We start from the raw sequence: 19646 nt of genomic DNA, 5'->3' as shown, positions 1-19646 counted from the left end.
GACTGTAATACAGAGTCAATCTTTTCCTCGATTTAGGATTCAACCGGTGTCTTGGGACACCATAAATCTCCCAAGTGGCGACTCTAAATCTTTAATAATAAATCCCGTTTCGATTGTCCTTTAATTGGAAAACCTCCCTTATGCCCTTGCGGGTGTAGGTAAAAAGGAGGTGTGACAATGGCTTTCCGGATACGCTCCCGCACTGCGCACGCAAATCTAGATGATGCTAAAAGAGGTTTTTAAGGCCTCGGAGCGCAGAATTTATTTCTAAAACAAGTGATGACCTTTTGGGTCATCTCATTCTCCACCTCTAAAACAATAGTTCATCCTCAAACGGACATAAGAAGGAAGTACCTGAGTCGGGGAAAAGATGGGAATAACGGCTCCGCATATCGGACTCAGACTCCCAGGTCAATTCCTCAGCGGGCTGGCCTCTCTATTGAACACGGACAGAAGGAAAACTCTTCGATCTCAACTGACGAACTTGCCGGTCTGTAATAGCTACCGGCTCCTCCTCATAAGACAAGTCCTTGTCCAACTTGACAGTGCTGAAATCTAACACGTGAGATGGATCACCGTGATACTTCCGAAGCATGGACACATGAAACACTAGATGTACGACTAATAATCTCGATGGCAACGCAAGTCTGTAAGCCACTTCTCTCACTCGATCAAGAATCTTAAACGGGCCAATGAACCGAGGGCTAAGCTTGCCCTTCTTCCTAAATCTCATCACGCCCTTCATAGGCGACACTCGAAGCAATACCCGCTCACCAACCATGAAAGCCAAATCACGAACCTTATGGTCGGCATAACTCTTTTTCCTGGACTGAGTTGTACGAAGCCTATCCTAAATAATCCTGACCTTGTCCAAGGCATCCTGAACCAGATCCGTACACAACAACCGAGCCTCCCCCCGCTCAAACCATCTAACCGGCGACCGATACTGCCTACCATACAAAGCCTCATAAGGAGCCATCTGGATACTCGACTGGTAGCTGTTGTTGTAGGAAAACTCTGCTAAAGGCAAAAACTGATTCCATGAGCCTCCAAAGTTAATGACACAAGCTCGGAGCATATCCTCCAAAATTTGAATAGTCCGCTCGGACTGCCCGTCCATCTGAGGATGAAACGATGTGCTCAACTTAACCTGTGTGCCCAACTCTCGTTGAACTGCCCTCCAAAAACGTGAGGTAAATTGCGTACCTCGGTCCGAAATGATAGGCATGGGCACACCATGAAGACGAACAATCTCTTGGATATAGATCTCAGCTAACCTCTCGGATGAATAAGAGACTGCCACAGGAATGAATGCGCTAACTTGGTCAGCTATCAACAATGACCCACACTGCGTCGAACTTCCTCCGAGTCTGTGGGAGTCCAACAACGAAATCCATAGTGATCCGCTCTCACTTCCACTTGGGAAGCTCAATCCTCTGAAACAAACATCCAGGTCTCTGATGCTCGTACTTAATCTGCTGACAATTCAAACACCGAGCCACATACGCAACGATATCCTTCTTCATCCTCCTCCACCAATAATGCTGCCGCAAATCCTGGTACATCTTCGCGGTGCCCGGATGAATAGAGTACCGGGAACTATGGGCCTCCTCTAAAATCAACTCTCGGAGTCCATCCACATTAGGCACACAAACTCGACCCTGCAATCTCAAAACTCCATCATCTCCTAAGGTAACCTGCTTGGCACCTCCGTGCTACACCGTGTCTCTAAGGACACACAACTGTTTCCAATAACCCAAGTAATTCAACACTGACGTAACATAGACGGAGACAAGTAAGAATGTATCCAATTAAAGAAAACAATGTCAACTCAATCAATCACATCATGTTTAATACATCATTCCGACTATTTCAATCCTCGATTTCTCATATCATAATCTCAACTTTCGAACTTTCAGCACATATGGCACCTCATGCCCCCATATTTTCCATCTCACTCTTAACAACAAAATCCACACGATATACAATACAAAATGTCCTTACAAGAAGTCCTATTTACATAATATAAATTAAATTTCAATTTCTAAATAAGTTTGGAAAATCGACGAGAAAAGATGAAGTTATTTTTAGAAATCATTCGAGTAAGAAAGGCTTCAATTCCGATACCATTTGGTCCCTCAAATCATGATTTTTTATTTTGAATTTTTCTTCAATAGCGGGATCATATCGTACCGGGCTACCCTTTGGTCTGTTTCACTAGTATTTTGTATGTTTATGAATGAAAAGACTCGTACAAAGATATTATTTATGTTCCTAACAATTATAGTATCTATTTATATTATATGTTATCGTATCCCAATTTGTCGCACTGCAAGTAGGCGGGAGTAAAAGATAAACTGATCACACTTCAGAGCTCCAGATTCATGAGTCTCCAAGCGGACTGATAGTATTAGAGTATAAAATAGATGTTCAAAACTACTCCTGTACTAATAAGCACTCCAACTTGTATAAAGTTGAACCCGAAAACAAGCACTCAAACTTTTAGGACGCGTGTGTTTACGGGTTCAACTTTATACAAGTTAAAGTGTCTATATGTGCAATCCCAGTCTATATGTGCAATCCCAAAGTTGGAGTGCTTACTTATCAGCTGAGGTCAAGTTTAAGTGCCTGTTTATGTATTTGGCCTAAGAATAAGTTAAAACTATCCTCATTTTTTGTCGGTACTACAACACTTAAGCGCAGAGCAGTTAGCAATGTATTTAAAGAACCCCTCTACAATGCTGTCAGTATATATAATATAAATCTGCTCTAGCTGTGGGAATTTCAGAAAATATTAGCTAAACACTTCCAAGGATACAAGGGATTCATATCCGCTTGAATTGGTGAACAATTAATTAATTAATTGTGGCACACCTAAGACTCTTACTTAGAAGTTAGAAGACAATGAAAGCATCATATTCGCTTGAATTAATGAACAATTACTTATTAAAATCATGGAATTTTCACTTTTATTCTCACTCGAAATATTAAAATAGATATGCATGTCTCCCTCCTCCAACAATCAAAGTATTTGTCAATGTTTGTCATTTCAGCTATTGAAGCTGTAAAGCAAAAAACATTCCATCACTTTTGTAATAAACTAGTAATAACCAAAAGGATAAAAGGGTTCTTGAGTAAACAACCTTAAAATATAGAACCCCAAAACACCTACTACAACATTTAAAGGAGGACTCCAAATGTTTTGAGCTGGTGGGCCTATGCTCTTTTACACAAAGATAAAGTTTACCTTGGGTACTTTGGGACGGATAAGCCAAAATAATTTTGGGATAAAATTTAATATCAGTCTTATCCCTTATTTGGTTGCTAATCTTGGGATAACTCATTCCAAGATTAAAAATAGTACGGAGATAATTTATACCCACTAGAGGGTGGAATAGTAATTACAGGATAAGTTATTCAAGGATTAAAGAAGTCGTTTGGTTGGAAAACAAGTTATTCCATATTTAATTATCCCGGGATTAGTTATCCCATCCTCCTATAGGGATAAAAAAATACTATAATCTCGGGATAACGGGATTATTTAATCAAACATGGTATAAACTTATCTCAAATTTAATCCCAGAATTAATTTTCTCTTATCCCTTATAACAAACGAGGCCTAAAATAGATAATCTCAAAATTAATACATATACCAAACAGTTAATAAAAAATAATATCGGGATAACTAATCCTACCATAACTTGTAAACTGACCCCTAATAGTCAGGCTACAGAAGGTGAGGAAACTCAGGAATCACTATCCTAGTACAAGGAAGAAAGGATCAGAGGCTGGAAGTAGAAAATTTTACATAACAGCCTTTGATGCTAATCAAGAGTAGCCACAGCTTTATGCTATAATTTGAAAAGTTTGTTCAAAAATACTTCTACACCACTTCTCAACCTTTGCTATATCCTTCTTCTCTTTTTGCAACTGTCCACTTAGAAAGGAAAAAATCACACAAACCATAGAAAGTCATTTAGCTCCATCCAAATGAAAATAACCATTGGTTTCCTGATCATGTTAAGTGCTGTAGCCTTAACAAGCTTGGCATCTGAAATTTCATATGCATCAATAAACACAGGCATACACGTCGTAAAACATGTATCTGAAGTTCACGAAAGAAACAGCGAGAGTGAAGGCGGGGATAGAGGAGGTAAATTCAATTTGTATACATAATACATGTTATACAATGAGTTTTGAGTTAAAAACTAAGCTTTCTACAGCTAATGTAGGGAAGGGACAAAAAGGAAGGGGACCAAACGGGGGTGCAAACAATTTTCACCATCCAAATCCTTATAAAAGTTCAGCTCCACCCCTGAAGCAGTCCTCTTTCTTCACATCAACTACTGGTTCCATTTTCAGATCGTCTCTTCTCCTTGTTTTGCTCTTTGTCATTTAATGAAAATTCCACAGCATCTCTGAGTCTTTCCTGTTAGCTTCAAGGTTTCACGTATTAATTTTGATGATAACAAACCAACACAATTATTAATCAAAGAACACTTACTTGTGGTAATCTTATTTATCAAGACAAATACGGGAAAGAGAATATCATGTGAAGAATTTATCAAGGAAGATTATTTTCAGAGAGTTAGTCTCCAAGCATCATAGAAGGAATAATATTTGAAAGTCAAGTTTCAAATATTGGATGGCTTACTACAATATTGGAAGAAGAATCTACGTAAATTATGGAAGGAAAGTTTTTCAATATCTTGAAAGTAAAGTTGCTAAAATTATGGAGAAGATTTATTATTTTATAGAAGAAAGATATTACAAGGCCAAGGAAGGTGTAGTAAAATCTATATTATGGAAAGAGATTATTTTCCAAGATCAAGAAAGATATATTTCCCATATAAAAAGAAAGAACTTTTACAATGACTTATTGGAAGAAAATGAGGAATATTTTGTGGAAGAATCTTTAAGCAAAGCAACGTGATTATGCACTAGAGACTTGGAAGGCATAATGTCCAAAGTTATAAAAAGAATTAAGGAAGGAGTTGTCATCAAGATTCTTACACTATTCAATCAAGGTGTCACACAAGGAAAGAAAATCATTCAATGTATAATTGGAAGGATACTTATCAATTTACCTTATCCAAAGAAAGCAACAATATCTCTGCCCAAATCTAATATATGGTATGACGAGATTGACCAAACAAGAAATCATTGGAGTAGCAGATTATGGAAACAAATAAAGGAGCAACAATCAAATTCCCTTGGATTAAGCAATTGCCAGAACAAGTTGAAAGGGGTATAAATATACGAGCTCTATGAAGGAAGAAAACACGCAGCTTTTTATACAATTGTCTATCCAACTACAAGTTCTTTATTCTATTCTTAATAAGCATTGTAATTCACTTTAGTAGATTTACTGTGTACCCAAAAGAGAGAAGAGAGACAAAAAAATATTGGAGAGGCAGTGTCCTAGAGGTTGTGTCATTGTTCGTTTCTTTGGTGAGCGAGTGAAAACCAACCCTGCCAACGTTGGTGGTGATCGCTAAAAATCACAAAGGCTGTACTCAATTCAATTTACAAAGATCTCTAAAAGACAACACTCTTGCAACACAAGAGGACTGGATTAGGATACCACATTGGTTCCGAACCAGTTTAAAATTCCCGGTGTCATTTAATTTATCGCTCTCGAATTATATTCTGTTCCTTTACTGTTTATTGTGATTAAAACTTGTTTAAATCAAAAGAACAAACAGTTCTGTGCAGGCTGTCTCCGCATAAGTCGACTAGACCTGAAGAGTAGTCGACTAGAAATATAAAAAGGCTACAATTCACCCCCCCCCCTTGTACTTTCAATTGGTATCAGAGTAAGTCTCACATTTTATTTTGCTTAACAACAAGTGAGAAAAGATCATGTCAGCACACACAGCTATCGGAGCCTTACTCCAAGAGGGAACTTCTGCATTAAGACCACCATACTTCAACGAACAGTATTGCATCCACTGGAAAGTTTGAATGGAAGCTTTCATCAAATTTTATGATGCCAAAGTATGGCGAGTCATCAAGAAGAGTGACTTTCCTCTCCTATAGTCCAAACCAGAAAAGAAACCAGAAGGATAGGTAACTATTGAAACCCTTGATATTGATGATTAACTGATGAGCATATGGCAATTGTGCAGATAAATTCAAAGGCAAAAAATCTATTATACAATGCTATAAGCGGAGAAGATTTTGAGAGAATATCAAGTTGTGACACATCCAAAGAAATGTGAGATAAACTTGAAGTTACCTATGAAGGTACCGGTAAAGTAAAAGAGACAAGGATAAACCGTCTGATTTGTGATTATGAGTTATTTCAAATGAAGGAAGATGAATCCATTGAATACATGTTTGGCCAATTTAGCAAAATAGTTGGAGACCTAAAATCCTTTGGAAGACCATATTCAAGTGGTGAACAAATCAGAAAGATTCTAAGAAATTTACCCACTTTATGGCAACCAAAAGTTGTTGCTCTTGAATACGGAGATCTCGACAAACTATCACATGATGAACTTCGTGGAGACCTTATAGCCTTTGATCAAACCCAACTCAAAAAGCATGAACATGAAGAGAAGAAAAAGAGTGTTGCTTCTAAATCAACTATTGCTGAGTCTGAAAGAGTATTCGAAGAAGAAGGAGACATACATCAAGATGATATTGCATTATTTTCTAGAGTTGTCTCTAACACGACGCGAAGAAGAAAGAAAAATGGAAGAGTCAAATCAAGTTCTAGAAAAGGTAATGAAATAAGTGAGCAGAAAAACAATGATAGAAAATGCTACAAATGCGGAAATTATGGTCACATCCAAGCCAACTGTCCAGAACTAAAAAGGAACTATCAAAGGGCAATCAAAAGAGAAAATCTTCCAGCATATGGAGTGATGAATATATGCCAGATAAAAATCATAGTGGAGCTGCCAACCTTTGTTTCATGGCATGAAGTAAGACAATTGATAAAAGAAAATCTTTTGGTGCCTGGAGCGATGAAGATATATCAGACAACGATCATGAAGAATCTACAAGCAACTGCTTCATGGCCCCAAGTAAAAAAAGTGAGGTAAGATCTCATGACTGTGATAAATGTAGTGAACTTCAAAGTATCGTAGAACAGGCTTTAGAAGATATGAGAAAAATTCTTGATGAGCCCATGAAGACTAAACGGGAGAAGAAAAACTTGGAGACCCAACTTGAAGAATATAACAAGTTGAAAAAGGAAAAGGAAGAGTGGGATATTCTACTCGAATAATATCAGGTTGAAAATGACTTACTTCAGAAGAAAATGCATAACTTCACAAACAAATGAATAGTTTGCACATATCTTCCCGTCACCATTTTGATCGGCTGAACAAGCAAGCTCATTTTCTTAATAACTCCAAGTTGACTGACAAAAGAACTACTAGTAGACACCCTACTTCAAACAAGTCGACTCAAGAAAGCTTCAAGTCGACTAAGGCACCTGCTGGTAAATACTCTACTTCTTTTGTTACATGTCATTACTGTAAGCTTGTATTGTGGGCCGGGCCCAGCCTTGGACCGCCCCGGGACGCTAGCAAACAGGCCAAACGGGCCGGTCCCTAACAGTCCTAAAAGCCCACTGTGGGCCAATCCTCCCAAAATAGACTGCGAGACCGGGACCGTTTAGCCCGGGACCGGTAGGCGGGCCTGGGCCGGTTCAACCGGGGCTAACGGGCCTAACGGGCCCAACGACTATTTTTTAAAAAAAAAAAATTTTAAAAAGGCCAACGGTTAGAAGTTTAAAAACTAGCCGTTGGCCTGCCATTTTAGCCGGTTGGCTTTTTAAAAAATAGTCATTTGGCCTCTAACCTTTGTTTTAACTCCAAACCTTTTATAATTACACTTTTTTCCTATTCTTAACTATAAATACCCTCTCATTCTTTTATTTTTACTCACAAAATCATCAATCTCTCTCATTTCTCAAACTCAAATTGAAGTATTCAAGTCTTCACTCATCTCTCATTTCTCAAACTCAAATTCTTAATTCAAGTTAAATCATGCCCGGTGATTCTAGATTGCACTCATTTGTTTTGGAATACTTTAATGTGGTAGAAGAAAATGAAGAAGTTTACATAATAAAGTACAAGAACTGTGGTCGAGTCTACACTCGTCGTCCAAAGGAGGGCACATGCTGTTTAAGGAGGCATATAAAGAGTTGTCTTGCGTGTTCTCCAGACATTCATATTTAAGATTTTAAGTTGATTTGAGACAATTTGTGTTATTTTAAAATTATTAGACGTATTATGCTTAATATTTTAGTTTGTTAGATTCATTTGAAGTATTATGTTGAAGGCATTGAACTTTAATTTGAAGTATTAAATGTAAACTTTAATTTGCAGCTTTGATACCGAGTTCATCTTAAGCATATATATATAGTCAATGTATACAATATATATATATATATATATATATATATACAAGAAATTGCTTTAGATAAAAAAATTTCAAAAAAAAAACCCGGAACATTTAGGCCTGACCCATTTAGCCCGGGACCATGTGGGCTTAGGCCCACGGTGGGCTGGTTCCACCAATCAAGGACCGCTAAGCCCGGGACTGTCAGAGACCGGCCTGCCAGAGCCCGGGACGGTCAGAGACCGGCCTGCCAGAGCCCGGTACCGTTTGGCCCGACCCATTTAGGCTCGGCCCACAATACAGCCTTACACTACTGTGGTAATTTTGGACATAAGGCATTTGCATGTAATTATGCCAAAAGTCATGTTAGATCAAAATTTATTTGGAGACCTAAACAGTTACATATATTTCCAATTATACAAGCTACTAACCATGAAGGACCAAAAAAGATTTGGGTACCAAAAACAAACTAAATTATTTTGCACGAATTTCTAAGTCCAGCCATAAAAAGGATTAAAGATGTTTGCCTATTGGCTGGTCGAGGAACATACTTCAAAGTTCTTATATATTCACAGAGGATGAAGGAAATACGACGTATGATCTAAAAGAGTGACTAGTATCACTAAGGTTTATTCAAGTTCTTCTCGCTGCATTAGGTGATACATATTCAGTAATTTGTTTAGTAAAGTATAGCCTAGTATATGCATATTAGTCATCTATATACACTTCGAGTCCACTAGTTACATCACATTATTATTCTGTTTGGTACTATTTTTTATCCATGACTTAGAGACTTTAAATAGTTTGAGTACATGTCTTGCATAAACCATGTCATTTGCATAAGATATTAGGACAAGCAAGCATGCGATTATATTGATATCGTACGAACTTGAATCATGCCTATATGTATCTTAGATTATTCTTGAAGTGAATTATTTGTGTAATAGTACTTTCTTGGTAAGAATATTAATACTTCACTCAAGACCAAGAATGTTATTTAACTTTGAGGCCACTTCTGCACATGAAATATTTTGGGCAATACTCAAAAGCTTGAAGACGAAAGGTATGTATCTCTATTATTAGCTTTTATTGGGTTATGTTCTGGATCTATATTAGAGGACACCTTAGGTGAGATATAGAAGGAAGAAAATCAAGTGTTGATTATTTCTATCTTTTTTGTTGCAAATGCTTACCAAAAGCTTGGAAGGTATATTTATATGTTTCTATTGATGATTATCCTTACTTTTGCATAGGTCATATTTTTTAATAAGAAAATAACGCATTTACTATGATCATCAATGTGGGTTTTAATAGTATTTGTTTGGCATTTTCTTGCAACAAGCATGATCTTTCACATTTTAGTTTGGCGCCTGAATTGAATGAAGACTTGAAAAGAAAGTATCATTTTTGCATGAATTGTCATCATTGGCTTATATGTGCTTTAATATTTACAGTGGATCTTATCTTGAATAAAATTTTGTCTGAGCTATGGGAAGGAAGAAAAATTAATTTTTTGGTTATCCTATTTCCTTTGGTTGCAACTGTCTTGGTAAGACTCTTGGCATATTTCTTATTCATTAGTGGTAGAGAAATCTCATCATGTGCGTCTTTCCTTATACTAATATTTTTCTAAGCAAATTGTGAATAAGGATGGAGAACTTATGGTGGATAGCTTGAAATAAATTATTAGTAACACATCTATACTAGTTAAACTAGACAGTCATGAAGAAGCATTCAATGCTGGATTCTAGTAATACAAGATTTGTTGAGCAAAGCTTAAAGAATCAACAATATGGAAATCAAGTACCAAGCAAATGAGCTGCAATCATGGATATCTAAAGCCGGATAAGATTGGTAAGGTTGTAAAAATTATGTGTAAACTTGTAGCTCAAGGTTTTACAACAAGAAGGTCTGTTTCTTCCTTAAGATTTTTGTTAGAATATCATTTTTCATGTGCATATTACAAAGTTTGTATGGATGTTGAAATATTTTTTAAATGGTTTGAAAACTGCATAACATTATTCTCTAGCATCTCTCTGGAATTGAAAGTTTTTTGAATCACATTCGTGTGACTAAGACTAATTACCATTTGAAATAAATTCATGTTTATCATGTGGCAATTATTCTTTCCAAAGTTGTATTTACAAGAGCATATTTTTTATACTAACCAAAAGCATATCAAGCAATTTTTAAGCTTCTGGAAGATGATCGGGTTGCAAATGAGTATAATGGAGAATTTACCTTTATCTTCACATTCCATAATGCGAAGCAAGGATAAAATTAGTAAGTCCAACGATCGAATAAAGTACCAAGGTATGACCGGCTCTCTATTGCATTTTTATGACAAATACTTAGGTATACCTGATCCCATAATATATCTTCGTAGTGCCACAAAAGATCCTTGGTTGATTCTAAATTATGGATTATTATATTCATTGATCTAGTAGGATCTTTTCAGGTGCAAATCTTGCAGGAAACAAAGTGGACTGAAATAGAAAAAATGGCATGGATATTTTTTAATTCTCATGAGAAAGACAAACTAGAGCACAAGAAAAAACATGTGTCATTAGATTGCTTGTGACAGAAAGTATTTTGGAAATCTGCCCGGAGGACATTGACCATCATCTTGTAGATATTTCCTCTCATTTACGAAAAAAGTTGGTATGGTAATGATAGCCTCGTGTATCCTTTTTGGTAAAAATGATTCATTATCATCTTACCTCTTTTGTGTGATTTAAAGTCTATGATAGCATGCCCGTGTTCGTTTCTATTAGAATTATTTTCAATAGATTCAAAATTGTATGGTCTCGCTCTTCGTTATTAGAAGTCTAATAATTCTTCTCAAATTTTTGAAATTGTTTTTGGATAACTTAAAATGACCTACAATTTCTCGTGCTTCATATGGTAAGCAATTATTTGTTTACTCAAAAGTTTTTCCAATTGAATCAAACCTTTGGTATTGATTTCTTAGTGTTTATTTGTCGTTATTCTGGATGAGTTAATAGATTATGCATTTATCTAATTGAGAAATTCTTGGAATATAGACTAATTGAGCGTAAGTTTTATTATTGGTTCTAGTAATTTATATCCTATTCCACCCTTTTGATGATGACAAAAGGGAAAGAAAATAATTTGTACAAAAGTTCCAAAACTCAGGTAAAGTGTATGGAGACAGGGGGAGCACAACTGAGGAATGCATAGAGTGAGGGGGAGTTCACACTTGATGTACTACATGCATTTCAAGAAGATGATTTCAGGGAAGTAACCAGTTTATCTAGCTTATCCCATTACTGCCTTTAATTAAGTCTTTGATTAAATTTTCTTATTTTGTACTCATTGGTTTGACATCATCAAAAAGGGTGAGATTGTTAGCTTCAAGGTTTCACGTATTAATTTTGATGATAACAAACTAACACAATTATTAATCAAAGAACACTTACTTGTGGTAATCTTATTTCTGCACAGGTTTATTCATAAAAGAAGATGGTGGTAAAGATCTAGACAAATACGGGAAAGAGAATATCATGTGAAGAATTTATCAAGGAAGATTATTTTCAGAGAGTTAATCTCCAAGCATCATAGAAGGAATAATATTTGAAAGTCAAGTTTCAAATATTGGATGGCTTACTACAATATTGGAAGAAGAATCTACGGAAATTATGGAAGGAAAGTCTTACAATATCTTGAAAGGAAAGTTGCTAAAATTATGGAGAAGATCTATTAATTTTATAGAAGAAAGATATTACAAGGCCAAGGAAGAATATATTTTCTATGGAAGAAAATATATTATGGTATAGTAAAATCTATATTATGGAAAGAGATTATTTTCCAAGATCAAGAAAGAAATATTTCCCATATAAAAAGGAAGAACTTTTACAATGACTTATTGGAAGAAAATGAGGAATATTTTGTGGAAGGCATAATGTCCAAAGTTATAAAAAGAATTAAGGAAGGAGTTGTAATCAAGATTCTTACACTATTCAATCAAGGTGTCACACAAGGAAAGAAAATCATTCGATGCATAATTGGAAGGATACTCATCAATTTACCTTATCCAAAGGAAAGCAACAATATCTTTGTCCAGATCTAATGTATGGTATGAGGAGATTGACCAAACAAGAAATCATTGGAGTAGCAGATTATGGAAACAAATAAAGGAGCAACAATCAAATTCCCTTGGATTAAGCAATTGCCAAAACAAGTTGAAAGGGGTATAAATATACGAACTCTATAAAGGAAGAAAACACGCAGCCTTCTATACAATTGTCTATCCAACTACAAGTTCTTTATTCTACTCTTAACAAGCATTGTAATTCACTTAAGTAGATTTACTGTGTACCTAAAAGAAAGAAGAGAAACAGAAAAATATTGGAGAGGCAGTGTGTCCTAGAGGTTGTGTCATTATTCGTTTCTTTGGTGAGCGAGTGAAAACCAAAGTGTCGTTGTTGGTGAGCGAGTGAAAACCAACCCTGTCAGCGTTGGTGGTGGTCGCTGAAAATCACAAAGGCTGTACTCAATTCAATTTACAAAGATCTCTAAAAGACAACACTCTTGCAACCAAAGAGGACTGGATTAGGATACCACATTGGTTCCGAACCAGTTTAAAATTCCTGGTGTCATTTACTTTATCGCTCTCGTATTGTATTCTGTTCCTTTACTGTTTATTGTGATTAAAACTTGTTTAAATCGAAAAAACTAACGGTTCTGTGAAAGTTGTCTCCGCATAAGTCGACTAGACCTGAAGAGTAGTCAACTAGAAATATAAAAAGGCTACAATTCACCTCCCCTTGTACTTTCATTTCCTTCCTTTTGTGAGTTATCTTAACTTTTTTTTCCTTAGTGATCGCACGGCTTTATGTTTGTAAATTTGAATTTTTATAAGTGAACAATAATCTTACTTAACAAGTTTTCTAAACTTAGTGATGCATTATTTGTTGATATTGCTTACTTCTATTGTTTCGTTTCATCTTTCTTGAGTCGAGGGTCTATCATAAACAGTCTCTCTACCTCCCCATAGTAGGGGTAAGGTCTCCATACACACTACCCTCCCCAGACCCCACGTGTGAGACTCCACTGGTTTTGTTGTTGTTGTTGTAGTTAGTTTCAGTAAATCCATCCCGTGCTCTAGTTTTAAATATATTTGCCACAGGTTGCTTGAGGTAAAAGCACTGGCAGTTGAGCTTTGAGAATTTAATCTAGGCCACAAATAAGCAGAAATAGAACTGATGTTCATTATAAACATAAGTACATGACTCATGCTCCTTTGAGGAAAGGGAGGAAAAGAGATTTTAGAAAATTAACCTCTAATGAAAAGGAAAAGTCTGTCTTACATTTCTGGCATTATTACCCCAATATAAGCAGCACAAACATTCTCAAGAGATTCATTTCTTTCAAATGTCATACAAATATTTCTCGAAAAGTTTCATATGGTCTGCTTGAAGCGAGATAGCAACCGATAGACTCCCATCATTGGTAGGACTTGGCAATATAAAGCTTAACCCTTCATAAGCGATACCACCAGGTCCCATAAATATAGGTCTACCCCAGCCAAAATCTGCGTCGTGTATAGGCAGCCTAACCCAACTAGTGATCCCAAGATTTGGGCATCTAAAAGTATGTGCTCCGCGAACAAGAGCCTTTAGGTCGGGCTGTAATTCCAAGTAATCGAGAGCTGATCTTAAGTAGTCGTTGTCCATCTGAGCCAATGCATCATGAATTTTACTTGCAGCATACCAAATGGGCTTGGATTTTAGATCACCAGCCACTGCAATTGGAGTAGCAGTAAATATCACATTACCAAAGTAGCCTGGTGGAAGAATAGGCCTGAGCCTAGAACGTCCATCGGTTGCTATATACAACTTGCTTCCTTGATCTTCTTCAAGTCCTCGTGCCATACAAGTAGAGCGCCATACATGTCCTGCTAACATTTCATAGGAGCTGTAGTTTACGGTATTTCCATCTTCCTTAGACTTGGCTTTCAAGGCATTGATTTGATCACGGGTTAACTTGAAGATGGAAACAGCAGTCTCAGGAACTGCTTCAGTTTTGGCAATGTTCTTGAGAGTTGGAGGTGGCTGGTATTCAATGTGTGGGAACTGAGGCAAGGGTGGATCACGAGCACGGAGAAGTGTTCGGTTTATGAAAGGTGGAATTGTGAGGTCCAAACCACGAGCCATGTCCGACCATGTGTTGATGAAGTGAAGACCAGAAAAACCATCAGCAGCATGATGTTGCATTCCTACACCGAGAGAAACTCCTCCACATTTGAAATGAGTGATCTGCTCAACAGTTGAAATGAGAATTATGGTGAGCACTAGCAGAACACATCGAAATCGTGCAATATCAGTTATGAGCTAGAAAAAGCATTCAAGTCAAAAGATTGAGGGGGAAACTATAAGAAATAGCCTTCCACGAACCACCTGAATAGATCGGAATGGATATAGAGAATTCATATAGTAACTAACTTCACCTTATTGGGAATGAGGTATAATAATTTGATCAATTCAATCAAGGGGTATTTGGTTCTATGGCGTGCTTATATTTTTATCAGGACCGGAGCGGGCTATTAATTAGAGGCGGATCTAGGATTTGAAGCTGGCGGGTGCCACCATAATTTTCTTTAATGTAGACTTTGTAATAATTAATATAGAGCTTGTTCGGAACACTTGTTCGGTTCATTTTTTTTTTTAGTTTATTCGGGCAATTTAATAGGAACTTTTTAAATATGAAAATTATATCTCTATCTCCTACGCTACTTGTGAGATTTCATAGGATATTTTGTTGTTATATGAAAATTACATTAGACATCCAGAAGCAAATGCAATTAGTATTTTAAAAAGGGAATCACACATTTATTATTAACAATACAAGTAAAATAACATCTTCAAAAGGGAATTTCACCAATCATAATAAGAAAAATAAAAAAATATATCTCCAATAGATGCAAAATTAGATAAACTACAAGATCCCAAAAATTAAAATGATAAATCTCATATTTTTCTATGCAATACTTGCAAAATATTCATCATAATTTAATAGTAAAGAGATTTAAGTTGTATTTAACAATTATAGAATAGCATAAGTTTTTATGTTATAATTAAAAAAAATTATAAAAATTAAATTTGATCTCAATCCAAAATTCTTATCAAGACCCAAGTTTTTTTATTTTGAAAGGAAAAGATTAAATGATTTGAGATTAAGAGAAATGCTTATTTTATTGAATTTTAAATTTTGGAAGCTCTTATTTGAGTGTTCTTGTTAAAGATCACAGATAAAATAATAAAATGTAGGGAAAAAATATTTAAAAAAATAATGAACGAAAAATAGGAAATTAAGAGGCAGCCAACAAGAAAAATAGTTGGGACAAAGGAAATAAAAAGTACACGAAAAAGGAAAGTCAGATAAGGTTCAAGATAAATTAGAACTCGAATTTTACACACAAAAAAAGCTTTCCAAAAGGTCTACCAGTCATGGCACATTTGTTTAGTCTGCAACTGGGGGTGGCGGGATCAAATATTTAACCTAGTTTAAAAAAATTCTACATAAATATATAATAATTTTACCGACGTAGGGGGTGCCATACCACCCCCACCTTAAAGGGTGGATCCGCCACTGCTATTAATACTGACAATTATAGGTAAGACTGCATACAATAGACCCTTGTGGTCTGGCCCCTCCCCTCCCCTGACCCCGCCCGGCGCCCGCGCATAGCAGAAGTTTAGTCCACTGGGCCTCTGCCCAATTATGAGAAATTTTATAGCAGTAATCTTCAAAGAAAGTAAGAAGGGCTGAAATAAAAGTTACTATCATTAATATTGTATAAAATGACAAAAATTTCATTTCCTTGAATATATGAAGTTATTCATAATTGTGATCTAAAAACTATTTGTACGAGGAATAACTATTACCAACCAGAAGTTGGCATAACGAAACAAAGAGAAACCTCAGAAAATTAAGCAATAACTCCAACCACTTTTATTCCAAGTTAATTAAATGCTGCCTATCTTCTATATATGTTTAATGATGTCAACCAAGTAATAAAGAACAAAGAGTCGATTCTCTTTATACTGCTCGAGTTATAGCAGTAGTATAAGGCAGGACCACTTCAGAATTTAGCTAATGGTTTCCCAAACCATAGCGAAACTATACTCATTAATTCGCCATCAATATTCTCTCCGTCTTATTTTATAAAACAAAGCTCGAAATGCAGGGTTAAGACTGCGTACAATAGACTTTTGTGGTCCGACCTTTCCTCAGACCTCGGGCATAGCGGGAGCTTAGTGCACTGGCTCCCCTCAATGCTCTACAAAATTAATTTGATTTCTGCATCATAAATGATGCAATAATTTACGGGATAGGGTAGCAGTTGAAAAAATATAAAAATACAAATGAATTATACTAATAGATTACGAGATTGTGCCATGCTTCCACATCTGCAGGTTTTGATTAATGACTATTCTTTTAGTCTTTTAAGAAAAGCGTGCAGCCTGGATATTTTGCAAACAGTATAAACACGGGAAACAGGATATTGAGTAAATCTTCACATGGTACACGCGTGGTTTTATGCGTTTAATAACCTTTTACTGAATTCATTATTTTAGTAAATTTTCTCGTGTGGAACATAACTATGTTGTAGCCTTGTGAAAACGTAAAAGATAAACGATATATTTCAACTGAGTAAACTAATAATTTTTGGATTTAAATTATTTACACTAGCATTATAAAAGAATCACAATTTTAGAAGATTTTTAACCGTCTATAGAAGGTTATTTACTGCCTTTTTTATATTACTAAAGGAATATTATTTGTTCTAGGTAATCGAAGTGAATTATTACACCAAATGTTTTTGCAAAATCAAACAATTTATCTCAATAACTACAAATCATGCTTAAATGAAATTTATATACACGACGTATGTCTCATATTAATAACTTGTTATAAACAGTGGGTGAGCGTAATTTTTTTAACCAATGATGGTTTAAAAACCTGTACATTACCAATGCAGAATTGAAAATGATACTGCAACAATTCCACTTTAATTGATTTTTTGGCCTTATTTTTATGGTCCACAATATTTGATTTTTTGATATCAAGAAGGAATTAACTTTTTTTTCCAAAGTTGCACTAGGAGTCAGAGACAGATCCAAAATTTAAATATTATGGGTTCATCTTTTAAGATTTTTAACAGTAAATCCATTAAATTTTTAAACTTATGGGTTCATATATACTATTTTTGCAATTTTAACAAAGTTCTACTCCGCATCGAGTTATGGGTTCAATTAAACCCCTCATTAGTATACTAGATAGTAGATACACCCCTTGCTTGGAGTAAAGAGTTTAGGACTATTTGTTATATTTTTCAATAAACAAATTAAGGTTAATATGATCAATTTTATTATTAATTAATGTTAAAAGGTTAATTTCTTAGAGCCTGTTTGGCCAAGAAAATTCTTTCTCTTTTTTTCGAAATTTTTTCACTTTTTCTCGAAATTAATATTTGGCTATAAAATTTTTAATTTTCATTTGAAGACAAATTTTCTAGAAATTTTAAAAACTACAAAAAACTATTTTCCAAAATTTTCACTCACAACAATTCAAAAACAGCCTAAAATTATATTCATGTCCAAATACAACTCTAATTTTCAAATATCATTTTCACTTGAAAAAAAAATCACATTTTTCAGAATTTTACAATTCTTTTTTTTAAACGCCCACTTAATATACCTGAAAACAACCAAAAAAATCAATTAAAATGAATTGGATGGAATACTTTCTTTATGCCAATAAATATACATACAGGGATGTTAAAAGACATAACACATGGAAGAGAACCAAAAACGTACCTGCAAAACTAGGAGAGCATAAGAATGGATTCCCTGAGAATAATCAACGGCAGGAATAAGACGCCGGAGTTCCAAAGTAGGCGCAAAATCACCAAAATCATCAACTATTCCATCAGATTCTGCTTCAACAAACAAAACCCCTTGTCCTATGCATTCAATTTCAATACGTCCATCTTCATCCCTTTTTAACCTACCAGCCATTGGATAAAACGGCACTAACGCTTTACTCAATGCCTCCTTAAGCATATTTGAATCAAAGAAATTTGAAGCACTTGACAATGGCCTGTAAAAGTAAACACTTGGGGTGTGGAAATTTGGAACAACTAAATCCACGTTTGAGTTCCACAGGTTTGTCTGTGGTGTGTCTGTTGCTGGTTTCACCATTGTTGATTCTTTCACCTCGATTTTCATGATTCTTGTTTTCTGCTTAAAATTTTAAGACAAAGCAAAATAGTTAGTATAAAGAACTTATATATAAGAGCTTAGAAGTCCATTTGGGAATTCAATTTAAAGGTGTTTGGTTCTTTGAATTTTATCAACTACCTATTCTCCAAATTGAACAAAATGTTTAAACTACAAACAACAACAATAAAACCAGTATAATTTTACGAATGGGGTCTGTAGAGGGTATTGTGTACGCAAATCTTATGCCTACATCGAGGATAAATAGGTTATTTCCAATAAATGAAAGAAAAAAAAAAGCAGTAACAACCAATGATAATAACATCAGGATAATAAGAAAACACACAGTAACAACAGCAAAATTATAAAAGAACGTATAGTAATAAAGATTACCAATAATATAATACGAAGCTAACTACTAATACTACTTGTATAGGGATGAAAAAAATGCTTAAACTAAGTATTTATTTATGTTGTTAGAGTTCTTGACTTTATAAGAGGAAAAAAGAGTTTACTTTTAAAGTACTACTTTTGATGAAAGAAAATTAATTAGGGAAGGGGAAATAATGAAGAAATTACCTGTGAGAATGAAAAAGTGGGTAGGAAAAGAGACGAGGTAGGGGAAGCAACTTGAAAAATTAGGCTTTGTGGGGTTTTGTTGAGTTTTTGTCTTTTGGAGTTGTGATATGGTTGGGAGTTGGGTTGGAGATTTAAAACTAAAGAGAAAATGATTTATCATAGTGATTAGAAAAGTTTCTTAAATGGTGTGGGGAGTTAGGAAAATGGAAATTAAAGGACTTCACCAACCCCGTCCCGTTGAAGATGACAACTAGTCTATTAGACTGGTCCCACTTTCCTAACCATAGTGGTTTGAGAGTGTATTGGGAAAAATTGAGTTTACATATTAAAATGGAATAAAGATGACGTTTCAAAACATGTAGATAAGTCAAAGAGTTACAGTTGGCAAAGAGACACGAGTTGCAACAGATACAAGCAAAGGCAAAGGAAGAGGCATGGGCAGATATTCAAAGGACTCGACGCCCGTAC

At 35.3% G+C, this 19646-nt stretch overlaps 1 protein-coding gene across 3 annotated transcripts; it reads right to left on the bottom strand.

The window, feature by feature from the left end:
- Positions 1–13553: 13553 nt before the first annotated feature.
- Positions 13554–19336, bottom strand: LOC107807845 (shikimate O-hydroxycinnamoyltransferase-like). Of its 3 annotated transcripts, none has more exons than XM_016632284.2 (3): positions 19179–19336; positions 18198–18620; positions 13554–14633 (listed from the first exon to the last, which is right to left on the bottom strand). In XM_016632284.2, exons 2-3 carry the CDS (start codon positions 18606–18608, stop codon positions 13746–13748), a joined length of 1299 nt encoding a protein of 432 aa, XP_016487770.1. In that variant the 5' UTR covers positions 18609–18620; positions 19179–19336; the 3' UTR covers positions 13554–13745. The 3 variants fall into 3 exon arrangements, with proteins under 3 accessions (XP_016487770.1, XP_016487769.1, XP_016487768.1); XM_016632283.2 differs by lacking the exon at positions 19179–19336 and adding an exon at positions 19115–19141; XM_016632282.2 differs by lacking the exon at positions 19179–19336 and adding an exon at positions 18993–19135.
- Positions 19337–19646: the final 310 nt, after the last annotated feature.

Source organism: Nicotiana tabacum, chromosome 20, assembly GCF_000715075.1.
Source record: "Nicotiana tabacum cultivar K326 chromosome 20, ASM71507v2, whole genome shotgun sequence".
NCBI classification, from domain to species: domain Eukaryota; kingdom Viridiplantae; phylum Streptophyta; class Magnoliopsida; order Solanales; family Solanaceae; genus Nicotiana; species Nicotiana tabacum.
This window is presented reverse-complemented; position numbering and strand designations above follow the sequence as displayed.

Coding starts and splice junctions, on each gene's coding strand:
- LOC107807845 (XM_016632284.2), bottom strand. CDS start 18,608: ATGAAAATCGAGGTGAAAGAATCAACAATGGTGAAACCAGCAACAGAC. Junction 14,634..18,197: donor ATGCTCTCCTAGTTTTGCAG/GTACGTTTTTGG, acceptor ACTGTTGAGCAG/ATCACTCATTTCAAATGTGG.